General features: G+C 37.9%; 1 protein-coding gene across 2 annotated transcripts in view; it reads right to left on the bottom strand.

The window, feature by feature from the left end:
* Positions 1-1,336: 1,336 nt before the first annotated feature.
* The window catches only part of LOC106873885 (ADP-ribosylation factor GTPase-activating protein 1), a 175,015-nt gene continuing 161,272 nt past the window's right edge, over positions 1,337-15,079 (bottom strand). Inside the window, exons 9-12 of one of the 2 annotated variants that reach the window (XM_089354885.1) lie at positions 10,162-10,221; positions 5,179-5,238; positions 3,606-3,754; positions 1,337-2,080 (exon numbers count right to left, since the gene is read on the bottom strand). In XM_089354885.1, coding sequence (XP_089211011.1) covers positions 1,408-2,080; positions 3,606-3,754; positions 5,179-5,238; positions 10,162-10,221 — 942 coding nt within the window. In that variant the 3' untranslated portion in view covers positions 1,337-1,407. The remainder of the gene's footprint in view (positions 2,081-3,605; positions 3,755-5,178; positions 5,239-10,161; positions 10,222-15,079) is intronic. The other variant, XM_089354886.1, reaches the window with a different exon arrangement.

The raw sequence follows: 15,079 nt of genomic DNA, 5'->3' as shown, positions 1-15,079 counted from the left end.
TGACTTTTATGAAACAATATTGAACCTTTATGACATAGAATACCATATTTTCTGGCACAGAAGTTGATGGAACAGTATATTGAACTGGTACTCTGTTAGTTACGACGATGAGGGTTCCAGTTGATTTGAACAACAGAACAGTCTGCTTGTAAAACTGATGTGCAAGTGGCTGAGCACTCCACAGACATGTGTACCCTTAACATAGTTCTCAGGGAGATTCAGCATGACACAGTGTGACAAGGCTGGCGGCCCTTTGAATTACTTGCTCAACTGATTTTTGGCAGCTGAGTGGCCCGGAGCAACGTAAAATAAAGTGTCTTGCTGAAAGACACAACGCGCCACCAGTTTTCAAACTCATGAACTTACAACCGTGAGCCAAATAACCTAACTGCTAAGCTACATGTCTTCACATGTAATTAGTAGTGAAAAGTGAAAACACATTCAAACATAGTCACTATTGTTCCAAATCTTGTTGCATTTCACATGGAATTTTTGGCCTTCCAAACTCATCTTGGTATATAAGTTGACCTGCATCTTTTTGGTCGTAGCTTTTATTCTGATAAATTCAACTTGTATGCCAGAAAATATGATATCCTGTGGAGTTTGTTTTAGCCTTTACAGGGACAGTCATGCTGGAGTACCTCTCCTCTCTCTCCCTCATTCTGTGTGTGTAAGTATGTATGTGCATGCGTGTGTGTGTGTGTGTACACACATACACAAATATACTTATCTACACTCTCGCACATCATACCCATACATACACAGAACAAATGCACCTAGAATTTCAGACAGTTATATACACAAATGCAAATTTGTACAAATAATGTCTGCACACCAATGTATGTATATATCATCATCATCATCATTGTTTAATGTCTGCCTTATATATATGTGTGTGTGTGTGTGAGTGTGTATCTCCACAGTTTTATAGCATCCAGATTATTCTAAAGTTTAGTAGCATTTTTGCTCGGAATATTTAATAAACATGCTAATGTATGTATGTAGTTATGTAGATGTATGAATGTGTGTGTGTGTGTGTGTGTGTCAATTTACAAATGTATGTGTTGAGGTAGGAGTGTGTGTGTGCATGTAAAGTGTGTGTAGATGCATGAATGTGCATGTCAATATGTATGTTGAAGAAGTGTGTGTGTGTGTGTAAAAGGTGGTGGTGATTATATGATAGTGTTAGTGGGAATGTGTGTTGGTGGTGGTTGTATTTCTGCCGTTATGTTAGATTTAATCAAGGGAGAGCGGGAGAAGGAGGGACGGAAGGAGGAAAGAGGGGGAGGAAGAAGAAAAATAAAGAACAACAACAACAACAACAACAACAACAACATCAACAACAGGAAACTTAAATCTTTCTTCCCCATGTCATTCACATTACGAGTTAACTATTAACCGTTCCGTTCACTTAATTCTTGATCGACTTGGAGTACTATTGGCCTCAAGAGACTGCCATTCATCATCACTATCCTGAGCCCACACCTCATTGTCCCAGCCAAAATTGTCCTGAGCTGTGCTCGTATCGGAACCAAGGTCCACCAGATTACCAACGAGTGGTTCATTCTGTTTGACACTGAAGTCATTATTCCAGTCGGAGGCTTCGTAACAGCCCGGGACTGCAGCAGCAGAAGCAGTGGGGTTTTTGGGGATCTTATTTTGCTGTGGTTTTGTCAACGGGGTTGTCTTTTTCTTGCTACTCAAAGCTGGGCTTTCTAGAGTGGAAGCTGACTTGGTAGACGAAGCAGGTGAGGTGGAGCCCTTTGTGCCACCCATTTGCCAATCGTCCCAATCGGAAATAAAATCTGACTTCTTGGACGGCGTTTTACTGGCCCCTGTTTTCGGGCTGTCATTATCCAGCTGCCCAGCGTTCAGCCATTTCTCCAGCTCGTTCATCTCATTCTTTTTTGCAGCAGCATTAACTGCAGGGTTGTCTTGTGAAATGTCTGTTAGAGGGCTTTGGGCCTTTGTGCTGCCACTATTGCTGCTAACATTGCTTTCTCCGGGATGCCAGTCTCCAGCGCCCCAGCTTCCCCAAGAATCTTCATCATCTGACAACAACCGGTTCTTGCTGGGATCCCTAGAAAATAGAAAATAAAAAAAAAAATATTAGAAATTATTATTTCCCTTGTATATACTCTTTTACTTGTTTCAGTCATTTGACTGCGGCCATGCTGGAGCACCGCCTTTAGTCGAGAAAATCGACCCCAGGACATATTCTTTGTAAGCCTAGTACTTATTCTATCGGTCTCTTTTTGCCGAACTGCTAAGTTACGGGGACATAAACTCACCAGCATCGGTTGTCAAGCGATGTTGGGGGGACAACCACAGGCACACAAACATATACACACACATATATATATACATATATATATATATATATATATATATATATATACACATACATATATACGACGGGCTTCTTTCAGTTTCCGTCTACCAAATCCACTCACAAGGCTTTGGTCGGCCCGATGCTATAGTAGAAGACACTTGCCCAAGGTGCCATGCAGTGGGACTGAACTCGGAACCATGTGGTTAGTAAGCAAGATACTTACCACACAGCCTAATTGATATTAGACATTATAATCCTATGAGTTTAACCAATCATATGATGGATAACTTTAAGTATACTTTTGCCATCATGGGTAATACCAGGAAAATACAGCATACATGCAATAATTATGATTTAACTTTGTGAGGGCACATGGCTTTGTGGCTAGGGTGTTTGTTTCACAATTGTAAGGTCATGAGTTTGATTCCCAGTGGCACATTGTGTCCTTGAGCAAGACACTTTATTTCATGTTGCTCCAGTCCACTCAGTTGGCAAAAATGAGTTGGACATGTACTTCAAAGAGAGAGAGAGAGAGAGAGAGAGAGAGAAAGAGAGAGAAAGGGAGTACTAAGTGCCTTTTTTTGTGGAACTTCCACAACTGAGATCACTAAGTAACTTGCTAAACAAAAAAAGCTCCCTTGATTGAACGGAGGTGTGATAGAGAGAGAGGTAGAGCGGAGAGTAGAGAAGGTTGTGAATACATATTCCACACAACTAAATGGTCATCTCAAACTACATTTACAAAGAAGATAATTTGCATTGGCGAATAACAAAGCTGCAGTATATTAAATTACAGTTATGTGCAAATATTGCTGTAGAGTCATTTAAAACTAATTTTTAATTCAGTTTTTTTTTAAACAAAGGCTACAAACGTTATATGCAGGTATGGCCAGTGGGCACAGGTAGGGTTATGTGGTTAAGAAAGCTTGTTCAGCAGCCATGTGGTTTCAGGTTCAGTCCCACTGCAGGGAAACTTGAGCAAGTGTTTTCTACTACAGTCCCAGACTGACCAATACTTTGTGAGTGAATTTGGTAGATCGAAACCACATAAAGGCTTACTGTGTATTTGTGTTTTTGTTGTCGCACACCATACTACTTGACAACTGGTATTGGTTTGTTTATGTTCCTACATTTAAGAGATCGATACAATAAGTACAAGATCTCAAAACAATAAGTACTGGGGTTAATTTCTTCCACTAACCCCTTCAAGGTGGTGTCCAGTATGGCCACAGTCCAATGACTAAAACAAACTAAAGACAAAAAGCTGACTTACTTTCCCTTTGTTGGTGATCCATTTCCTCCACCCAGGAGCGACGTTTTTTCTCCGGGGCTGGTGTCAGCAGTAGCAAGAGTAGTTTTTGGTTCTCCACCCCAAAGTGATGAAGACAAACCCTGCCAGCCTTTAGCGCTAGCTGAAGACAACTGAAAGACATAGATTGTATATAAATCAGGCATACATAAACAATAGACAACAAATCAACATTAATATTGGTTTCAAATTTTGGCACAAACCCAGGAGTGTTCAACTGGTACTTATTTTACTGACTCCAAAATGAAAGGCAAAGTCAACTTCAGTGATATTAATAACAGATAACGGCAGTGAGCTGGCTGGACTGTTAGCATGCCTGGCAAAATATGTAAACACTACAAAATCAGCACTCCTGCTTACTGGTACGAACATCATTCTGAGCCAGTTAAAAAGGTAAAAAAATGCCACTATCCGCAGGGATTTTCCAGTCAACACTGACAGAATGATCCAGGCTAATTGACCAGACATAATTATTAAAGACAGAGAAGAAAATACTTCCCTGGATATGATATTAAGCTGTGGGGTAGTCATATTGGGAATCTCTAATCATAAGTTTGCTCAGTCAACTATGACCTTGGCCTAAACAACAACGATAATGGATATTTTGAAGAAAAATACAGTGAAATTTAATTGACCCCCCACCCCCACCCCAGTACCTGACAAGGGGCCACAGAAGGGTTACTAACCCTTTTACAGTGGAAATCAGATATATCCATTCAGATATATCCTTAACCGCATGAAACATTTCTATATATATATATATCAAACTTTTGTTGAAGAATGTCATGTTTGAAACTATTTTTTGTTGAGACATGTCAAATTTATTGAGGCAACATAACTTGCAGAGAATACCAATTCTAAATGTTTTGGTAGATATTTAACATCATTACTGAAATACCTATGAAATTTAATTTCACAGTTAAAAGTTTAAGGGCAAAATTGACCATGCTGTGATTTCATGATATTTGTCACCTACAGCATTGGAATATTTTTATCTGTAACGTTAGAATAGAAACAAATTATTAACAACAAGAGCACTCAGAAAGCGCAAACCTCCACCAAAGCAACACCAACGCCTTCTCAACGATTAGTCAGAGATGATTTTTAAAATGAGAATATCTGAAATAAACTCAACTGCTCTCACAAGTGAGAATACTAAAAATGAACCTGATCGCTCTCAAAAATTAAGTTAAAAAAACAGGAAAAAAATCCAGAATCCTTGTCCAGTACCAGATTGATCTAAAAATCTAATCAGTACGTGCCAGTCACAAATCTTGTCCATGAACAAACAAACAAACAAATACGACTGAAAACAATACCTCTGCCTTTGCTAAGGTGGAGGTAAAAATATAAAAAAACATAAAAATACAAATCAAAATCAAAATAGAGACTTTGTGTATGTGTGTACGTGTGTGTGTGTATAAGCACGTGAGTGTGCATGTGTGTGTGCATGAATGTGCATGTGTATGTGCGTGCATGTGTACACGTGTATGTGTGCTTTTTATTTACAGGGAGTGAGGAGGGTGGCTGGACATACCTTGAAAGCAAAACCGCTCATGGAGGAGCCGACGTCATTCAGCAGTGTGCCCTCTTTCACCTGAAATGCAAAACAAACCACGCTAACATTAGTTGTCTCTCCCCCAACACAAAAAAATTTCACAAAAAACACAAACTCACACTCCAGATCACCCTTGGAAAGCGAGAGGTATATATCTCACTGTATAAATCAAATGGTTACATGCACCTTGCTAGATAGGACATTAGCTTATGTGTATTGTAATATTTTTTAAGGTATATATCTCACCTTGTGGAGGGGCATGGCCTGGAGGCTAGGCCATCCCACTCATGATTAATGGATTGTGGGTTTGATTTCCAGACTGGACGGCACATTGTGCTCTTGAGCAAAACACTTCATCGCTCCAGTCTCCCTTTTGATCAGGGGAGAATGTTGACCTGTTTGCCTAGCCAGCAGGGTATCATTATTCGAACGCTAAGATGATGCAAAACACATTCTGACCAGTGGTGTATAACAACATCTGATAGCCTGGTTGGTCATGTGATCATGTGGCATCTCACCGTAAAAATGAAGTTGAAATGGTGACATGCACCTTGCTTGATGGGACATTAGTTTATATAACATGTAATAAATTTATATAAGATTTAGTCTATCTTGCATGTTTCTTTAAGTAACATACTAATGATCTTCTAACAAAAAATTATTTATAAAAATAGTAAAAAAATTATTTACACAACTAATTTTAGATCATGTGATTGGCAGGCACCAGTGTAATTGTTAATGGAGTCACTCAGCAAGTGCCAGGCACATGGTTCCAAATCTATTACTGAATCTCTTTCTCAAAGCAAAGTGGCATTCATAAATGTCTAAAATCTAAAAAATGGCAATTATCTAATTTATCTAATTCATTAACTAACTGTTATATTTATTTGGTTTGATTTTTGTTCATCAGCTCAGAGTATAACAATAATAGACCTCTCTACTATAGGCACAAGGCCTGAAATTTTTGGGTGAGGAAGGCTAGTCGATTACATCAACCCCAGTGTGTAACTGGTACTTATTTCATTGACCCCAAAAGGATGAAAGGCAAAGTTGACCGTGGTGGAATTTGAACTCAGAACATAGCAATAGGCAAAATACTGCTAAGCATTTTGTCCGGTGTGCTAACGATTCTGCCAGCCTGCCACCTAATAATAATAAGAAGAAGAATGCAGTTTTCCTGTTTGGTAAGGTTAAACGTTGAGACAGGGACATAGTTTCAATACCTTGGTGAGGTGAATTTGCATAAGAAAAATTTATGTCACACTTTCTTTCTCTACCTCTTCCAAAGTACAAGGCCTTTGTATCTAGTCAAAGTCTGTCTGTCTGTCTGTCTCTTTTTTCATCTGTTTAGTCAGGAGAGAAGGTGATGCCCATGACCATGCATAGAACTTTGAAGACAAGTGGGAAGGGAAGGAGGGAAGATATCCTTAAACTTCAAACCTGGCTAAAATCACTGCAACAATGTGGACACTGTTAAAGACACCCGAGGTGTGGAGTATCAACCAGAACAAATTAAACCTACTGCTCAGGTAGGCAAGGGTTGGGGGAACCATAGTAGAATTTAAATTCAGAATGCCAGAAACCAGAACAAATGCCACAAGACATTTGGTCCAACATTCTTACATTTCCATCAATCCACTGTTCTGGATCAATACATTTTTTTTCTTATTGATTCTCAAATGATGAAAGGCATAATTGACCTTGGTAGGATTTGAACTCAGAACACAAGGATTCGGAACAAAGGAACAAATACTTTGAGGTATTGTATCTGACACTCTAATAGCTTTGCCAATTCACTGGATGTGATTTCATTTTAAACTATCCTATACAAACTGAAAGCATCAAAGTGAAACGATTGTGAAACATCAGGAATATTTCGTGGCCCTCCACACTACTGAGATATCTTGTAAGGAAGATTGAGAGTGATTAGGAATGCGTTTGTTAGTTGAGCGAATGAAATATTTGAAGCCAAAGCAAGTTTCTTGTCCCTGGAATACAATCTGAATAAAGAATCAGTTAATTTGACTTTATGGAAACAGACAGCTTTGAGAAAAGAGGGAGAGTCATGTACATATATATATATATATATATATATATATATACACACACACACATACCTAGATTTACGTGTGTGCGTGTGTATGGAAAGGGGAGAGAGAAAAGAGAAGAGTAATGGAATGAGGGGATAAGTCAGAGGAGTGAGAGGAAAAGAAAATGAAGAGCAAAAAAGAAAACAAAGAACAATGAAAGAAGGTGTAAGTCTGAGAGAGGGAGAGAGAGAGAGAGAGAGGGGGGGAGAGAGAGGGAGGGAGAGAGGGAGGGAGGGACAGAGAATGTGATATATGCAAGTGTATGTATGTGTGTGTGTGGGTGGGTGTGGGGTGCGTGTGTAGGTGTGAATGTGTGTATGTTATGAGAGTGAGTTTATGTGAAAGAGAGATAGAGGGAGTATGTAATATATGCACGTGTGTGTGTGTGTGTATGTGTGAGTTTATATGAGAGAGAGAGACTAAGAAAAGGGAAGGGAGATGGTAAAAGAAAGACAGAAGTGTGTGTGTTTCTGTTACAGAGAATGAGAAAAAGAAGAGACCAATAGCAAAGAAGTGGGCGAGAGAATATGAGAATACAGTTATTCCGCTGAACTCTAACCTTTCCTCCCCCACACCACCTCATGGTTGTGATAAGAGTGTATGAAACCAAACAGATCCCAGCGAAGGCAAGTCACAATCAATGACCAGCTCCGAACTAAGTACAGTTTGGAGACTCGTTAACAAAAAAAAAAAAAAAAAAAATAATAATAAAAATAATTGCTGGCAAAATTGGCATTCTGATAGAGAACTGCAAAACCCAATCCCTGGCAACTGCCCAGTTCGAAATATAAGAACTAATGTAATGGGAAGGAGGGAAGAAGGGAGGCACGGAAAAAGAACAGGTTTCAAAATGAAATCCAATGTCCCTTAATAAGATTTCCGTTCCTGTGAAATTGAAAATTAAACTACAAAACGCTGTGATATCAAGCAGATAATTGCAAATTTCAAAAATCAGAAAGCCATGTTTTAGAAATAGTGTACACACACACAAACACACACAAGAAGAAGAAGATGGTTAAATATTTAGGAGTAAAAAAAAAGGTTAGAAAAGGATATCAACACTTTTGTGGCTGTGTTTCTATTGAAATTCACCGTTGTTTTTTTTTTTTTCTTTCAATTAATTTTGGAAGTGATTTCGAAAATAATGAAGCATTTACGAAAATGACTGTCGTTATTATTAAGCTGGCATTTGGAACATAATTTTACATGATGGAAAGCTTTAAATTTAGATCATTTTAAAACAGGTGTGGCCACATGAAGGTGCAGACATGGCGGTATAGTAAAGAACTTTGTTTCTCAACCACATGATTTCAGGTTCAGTCTCACTTTGTGGCACACCTTGGGCCAACCAAACACCTTGTGAGTGGAAACTGAAAGAAGCGTGTCTTTTATTAATCAGATGTAATGCCTCTAAGACTACTAAACTGCTCCATGTGCCATTATTTTTTTTCTAATAGAACAGTGTATGATTTGAGGGAAATCTAGCTGCTATTTCTAGCATGCAGATGAGGGCAGTCATGAAGAAGTTTTCGTGGTTTGTAAATGGATTAGTGAAAATGGGAGCCAGCAATCTAGAATGAATGGCAGTGGCTCATTGGTAGATAAAAAGAACCAAATGGAAGATCAATAAGTGTCTAGGAAGGTTAGAGTTCAAACCATACCCATATCAATTGATTTTATTGATCTCGAAGGGATAACTGTTTGTCAGTCTCTCTCTCTCTCTCCCTATATATATATATATATATATATATATATATACACACACACACACACATGCACATATATACACATACATATACTCACACACATACATACACACACACACACATATACTGATAGTAGGATATAAAGAATGACTGGTTAAAAAAATACACAAACAACAATAACAAAAAGAAAATGGGATAATATATAGAGAAGCATGGCTGATAGAGTTTTGTGGATCACTGTTGAAGATCCATCATTGATAACATTGGTCTACTTGGTTGAACTTCAACATCAGCTTAATATGGCTGCCTTTTGTGAAAAATGATTTTAAATAATTTATGACTCTAACATTAACCCTTTCGGATTTAAGCCATGCATTTCTGACCCAAATATTCTACCCGTTTTATGTTCAATCTGGCCAGACTTGGCCTTTCACACCTATCCTACAATGTCATTCTAAAAATATACAATCACATCATTGAAATCTCAAAACTATGAGATCACTCTCTTTTTACCTTGTTTCAGTCATTTGACTGCGGCCATGCTGGAGCACCGCCTTTAATCGAGCAAATGGACCCCAGGACTTATTCTTTGGAAGCCTAGTACTTATTCTATCGGTTTCTTTTGCCGAACCGCTAAGTTACGGGGACGTAAACACACCAGCATCGGTCGTCAAGCGATGTTGGGGGGACAAACACAGACACACAGACAGACAGACACATACATATATATATGATGGCTTCTTTCAGTTTCCGTCTACTTAATCCACTTATAAGGCTTTGGTTGGCCTGAGGCTATAGTAGAAGACACTTGCCCAAGATGCCATGCAGTGGGACTGAACCCAGAACCATGTGGTTGGGAAGCAAACTATATATATTTAATTAATTTTGATCAATTTAGTTATTTCTTAGCTTAGTAACTACACATGTTAGTTTTATAGCAGTAGATATGTTGTTACATAGATAAACAATTATAAAGAAAATAACAATTAGTTTTACAAACAACGCAAAAAAAAAAATAATAAAAAGATAAAAGGTGATTAATGATAAATAAAAAAAATTAATTAAGGGTGTAGGGAAAACAGCAGGCAAGAAAGCAAATAAGATAAAAAAAAAAAGGAAAAAGAAGCCATTCAATAGTGTTTGGTTAGGGAGGGGGGGATACTTACTTTTTCCGTTAAGTTGGTCACAGTCGACGACATCTCCTGAAAAAGTTTTGCGTCTGATACCTGTGTATCAGTATAAAAGTAGTAGTGGTGGTGGTGGTGGTTGTGATGGTGGTAGAGGTAGCAGCGGTAATGACAGCAGCAGCAATGACAACAAGAACAACAAAGTCATGCAAGTAAACATAAATAAACAAATGAAAACAAAATGAAAATAATGAAAAACAAAAACAAAAAAAACCCCAAAAAACAAATAACGGAAAAAGCAGAAATAGAAAAAAAAAAGAAAAGAAAAAAATGCAGGTGCAATAATTACAGGTAAGTAGCAAGTGAATAAAGTTGAAGTGATGCAGAAATACTGTTCAACAAACCATAGTTGAATGATATTGAATGCAAAACAAGACATTGACAGATATAAAGAAACAGGGGTATACTTTTATATTTAATTGACTATATATATATATATACATACACACACACACATATACATACTTGCATATATACATACATACGTCCCTACATATATATATATACATACATACATCTATACATATACGTACATACATATATATGTATATAATCATACATATATATACATATATACATACATAACACATACATATATACATATATGCTCACACACATATATATATTTGCGATGTGCAAAACACATTAATTGAAGGCTCACTCAATAGATTTAAGTAAAGTATCATTGATTTTATTGCCACAAAAAAAAAAAAAAAAAAAGTTGACAGTGACTTCAAAATTTCAGCTTAGTTATCTTTGGCATATAGTCTGATGAAGGCAACTGAACCGAAACTTTGAAGTCACTATCAATATTTCTCGTGTAAAATGAAATGAAGGAATAAAATGTATGAGTATATGTGTTATTTCTTTACTACCCACAAGGGGCTACACACAGAGAGGACAAACAAGGACAGAAAAACGAATTAAGTCGATTATATCGACCCCAGTCCATAACTGATACTTATTTAATCGACCCCAAAAGGATGAAAAGCAAAGTCGACCTCGGCAGAATTTGAACTCTGAACGTAGCAGTATTTTGCCCGGCGTGCTAATGTTTCTGCCAGCTCATTGCCTTATGGGTATATGTGTGTGTGTGTGTGTATACATATATGTCTGTGTATACTAAAATGTCACGTAAAGCAGTGTTGAACGAAATATATCTGCACAAAGTCACACTTAACACACTCGAGAGCACTCATATGGGAGAAGACTCTGTGCTGAGAGACAGTCCTGGGAGAAACCTCTCCTCGTAGATGTTTGAAAATGTAGCCCATGCAGCCATATATATACACGACTGCAGGTACAAGTGCTTTGTCTGGTATCCCTCAAAGGAATCTGTCCAGATGTCGTTTGAGGGTAATAAGATATTCTTCTTTGAAAAACCAATTTTTAATGTATATGGTTGAGGACAGGATGGTGGTTATGTTAAGCACAGATTAAAACGTCATCTGATATGAAAAATAGTAAGCTTCACTGTTTGATATAAAAATATTATGCTCCAGCATGATCACAGTCCTCTGAACAGAGTTAGCAAGAGAATACACATATCTGTCTGTCTCCCCACCTCTCTAATATATACCTATACACACACACACATATATACTTGCAAACACACACTCACACATACCTTTTGTCTGAAGCATGCATGATTTTTGGCATCAATATGAATGGTCACTCACACAATATCAATCAAACTTGACCAATGATTGATTGGTTATCAGAATGTGTATTTTTGAAAGCAGGAAAAAGTACCAAATATGGACACAATGGAACTAGTTGTAACAACAACAGCATAAAAAAAAAAGAAAGAAAAGTCTGGAAATGTAAAAGATATAATGGAATGAAAATGTATGCAAAACTTTGAAAAGTTCTCGAACATTATAATATGGCAAAAGAAAGAGAAAAGTCTCTGAGTTAAAATAAAAACTGATGGTAAACTATTATGACCACACACACATAAATACAAGTTTCTTTCAGTTTCTATTTACCAAATACACTCATAAGGTTTTGCTTGGCCTGGAGCTATAGTAGAAGACATTTCCCCAGGCAGGACTGAACCCAAGACTACATGGTTGGGAAGTAAGCTTCTTAATGAGACAGCCACATCTGCACACGCACACACACACACAATGGGTTTCTTTCAGTTTCTATAAGCTATAGCAATGCTCTGCAACTGGTATGCCACGAGATGATGCTATGTGTGCCACAGTTTAACCTGAACATAATTTTTCCCCTATATTTTTAGTTATATTTTTAGTTTAGGTGTGCCGCCAAATTTTGAAAAGAATATAAGTGCACCGCAAGTGAAAAAAGGTTGCGGAGCTTCGGGCTATTGTGAAAGACACTCTCTCAGGGTGCCACTAAGTGGGACTGAACCTGAAACCATGTAGTTGGGAAGCAAACTTCTTAACCATACAATCACACATGTTAAATATAAATTCTCAGTTTGACACAATGCCAGAAATATTTTATGGCATATTCAGTAGAGACATGAATTGAATGCTTATGTAACATATTCGACAATGTACAAGTCAAATTATGTTGCAACTATTTGATGATTACAGTGGCAAAATTGCATACTCTCACACAGAAATAAATTGACAATTTACAGGTTAACTATAAAAACTGCAGACATTAAATAATTCCAGAGATACCATCTGTATAAACAACGTTAGCTGCATAAATGTTAATATATTTAATGTGTGGAACATTAAAAAGTTTAAGTACAATAAAATATGCAGTTTGAAAAAATATGACATTATAAAAATCAATAATATTAGTTGATGGCTAATGATTTTTTTCTTCTTTTTTCCCAGAAAATATCAGATACAACTTCAAATATGTTTCTGCCTTATTTTGGCTTCATCCTCATATATAACTAGTGAAAGTATATGAGCAGGCCAGCTGATCTACTACCAGTATTCATGCAGGCCAGTTGATCTGCTACCAGTATACGAGCAGACCAGTTAATCCACTACCAGTATACGAGCAGACCAGTTAATCCACTACCAGTATACGAGCAGACCAGTTGATCTGCTACTAGTATTCGTGCAGACCAGTTGATCTGCTACCAGTATATGAGCAGACCAGTTGATCTGCTACCAGTATATGAGCGGGCCAGTTGATCTGCTACTAGTATTCGTGCAGACCAGTTGATCTGCTACCAGTATATGAGCAGACCAGTTGATCTGCTACCAGTATATGAGCAGGCCAGTTGATCTGCTACTAGTATTCGTGCAGACCAGTTGATCTGCTACCAGTATATGAGCAGACCAGTTGATCTGCTACCAGTATATGAGCAGGCCAGTTGATCTGCTACTAGTATTCGTGCAGACCAGTTGATCTGCTACCAGTATATGAGCAGACCAGTTGATCTGCTACCAGTATATGAGCAGGCCAGTTGATCTGCTACTAGTATTCGTGCAGACCAGTTGATCTGCTACCAGTATATGAGCAGACCAGTTGATCTGCTACCAGTATATGAGCAGGCCAGTTGATCTGCTACTAGTATTCGTGCAGACCAGTTGATCCGCTACCAGTATATGAGCAGGCCAGTTGATCTGCTACTAGTATTCGTGCAGACCAGTTGATCTGCTACCAGTATATGAGCGGGCCAATTGATCTGCTAACAGTATTTGTGCAGACCAGTTGATCTGCTACCAACATAAGAGCAGGCCAGTTGGTCTGCTACCAACATAAGAGCAGGCCAGTTGGTCTGCTACATGGCAAGTAAGTCCCCCCTTACAAATCAACTTCTTATTGTCTGAAAGCCAATCAGGGACACCCTAAAAGGTAACTTGACCTGGTAGTTATAGCAAAGTTTTCTCAAATTATATCCTAGATATACTATAAAAGTCAACAGGGAAAGTGAAGTTTGATAAACACATATACTATGAAAGATTATCCTTTAGTTTGATATTAAATTGTTTCTATATATAGGCGTAGGAGTGGCTGTGTGGTAAGTAGCTTGCTTACCAACCACATGGTTCTGGGTTCAGTCCCACTGCGTGGAACCTTGGGCAAGTGTCTTCTACTATAACCTCAGCCCGACCAAAGCCTTGTGAGTGGATTTGGTAGACGGAAACTGAAAGAAACCCGTTGTATATGTGTATATATGTGTGTGTGTGTGTGTGTGTTTGTGTGTTTGTGTTTGTCCCCCACAACATCGCTTGACAACCGATGCTGGTGTGTTTACATCCCCGTGACTTAGCGGTTCGGCAAAAGAGACCGATAGAATAAGTACTAGGCTTACAAAGAATAAGTCCTGGGGTTGATTTTCTCGACTAAAGGCGGTGCTCCAGCATGGCCACAGTCAAATGACTGAAACAAGTAAAAGAGTATAACTTGACATAAAAACAAACTTTAACATGCGTGCGCATGTGTGTGTGTGTGTGTGTGTGTGTGTGTGTGTGCGTGTACGTCTGTCTATAACTTTTACTAATATAAAATGGCCATGGCATAAACTTAGTTAAGAAATTGTAGTCGGTGACCCTCACTTGTCACTGTCACCATCAGAAATGCAATGAAACAGTGAACGGTAGCATTCTTGGAAACCATGAAACCTTTGAGGCTATCTTCGCCAATTGCAAATAATAAATAAAATATTCAACAAGGACAACATTAAGAACTGTTAACATTAATTGAGAACACTAGGTCATTATTACGAAACCTAATTAAAACAGTATAATGTGAATTTGGACAAGCTTGAACAAGATTTAGATTTTTCCAAAGAATCTTGAAAAGATTGTTGTTGTTTAAAAGCTCTTTACAATTATCAAGGCCTGTAGCTGACATCAAATGTTTGATAAGAAAAACACTAAAACTTGCTGTCTGGCATAAAAAAAACAAAGCAAACAAAACAAACAAAACACTCAAAAATTAAATACAGTAGCATGAT

Source organism: Octopus bimaculoides, chromosome 7 (genome assembly GCF_046866305.1).
Source record: "Octopus bimaculoides isolate indiv1 chromosome 7, ASM4686630v1, whole genome shotgun sequence".
Lineage (NCBI taxonomy): Eukaryota > Metazoa > Mollusca > Cephalopoda > Octopoda > Octopodidae > Octopus > Octopus bimaculoides.
This window is presented reverse-complemented; position numbering and strand designations above follow the sequence as displayed.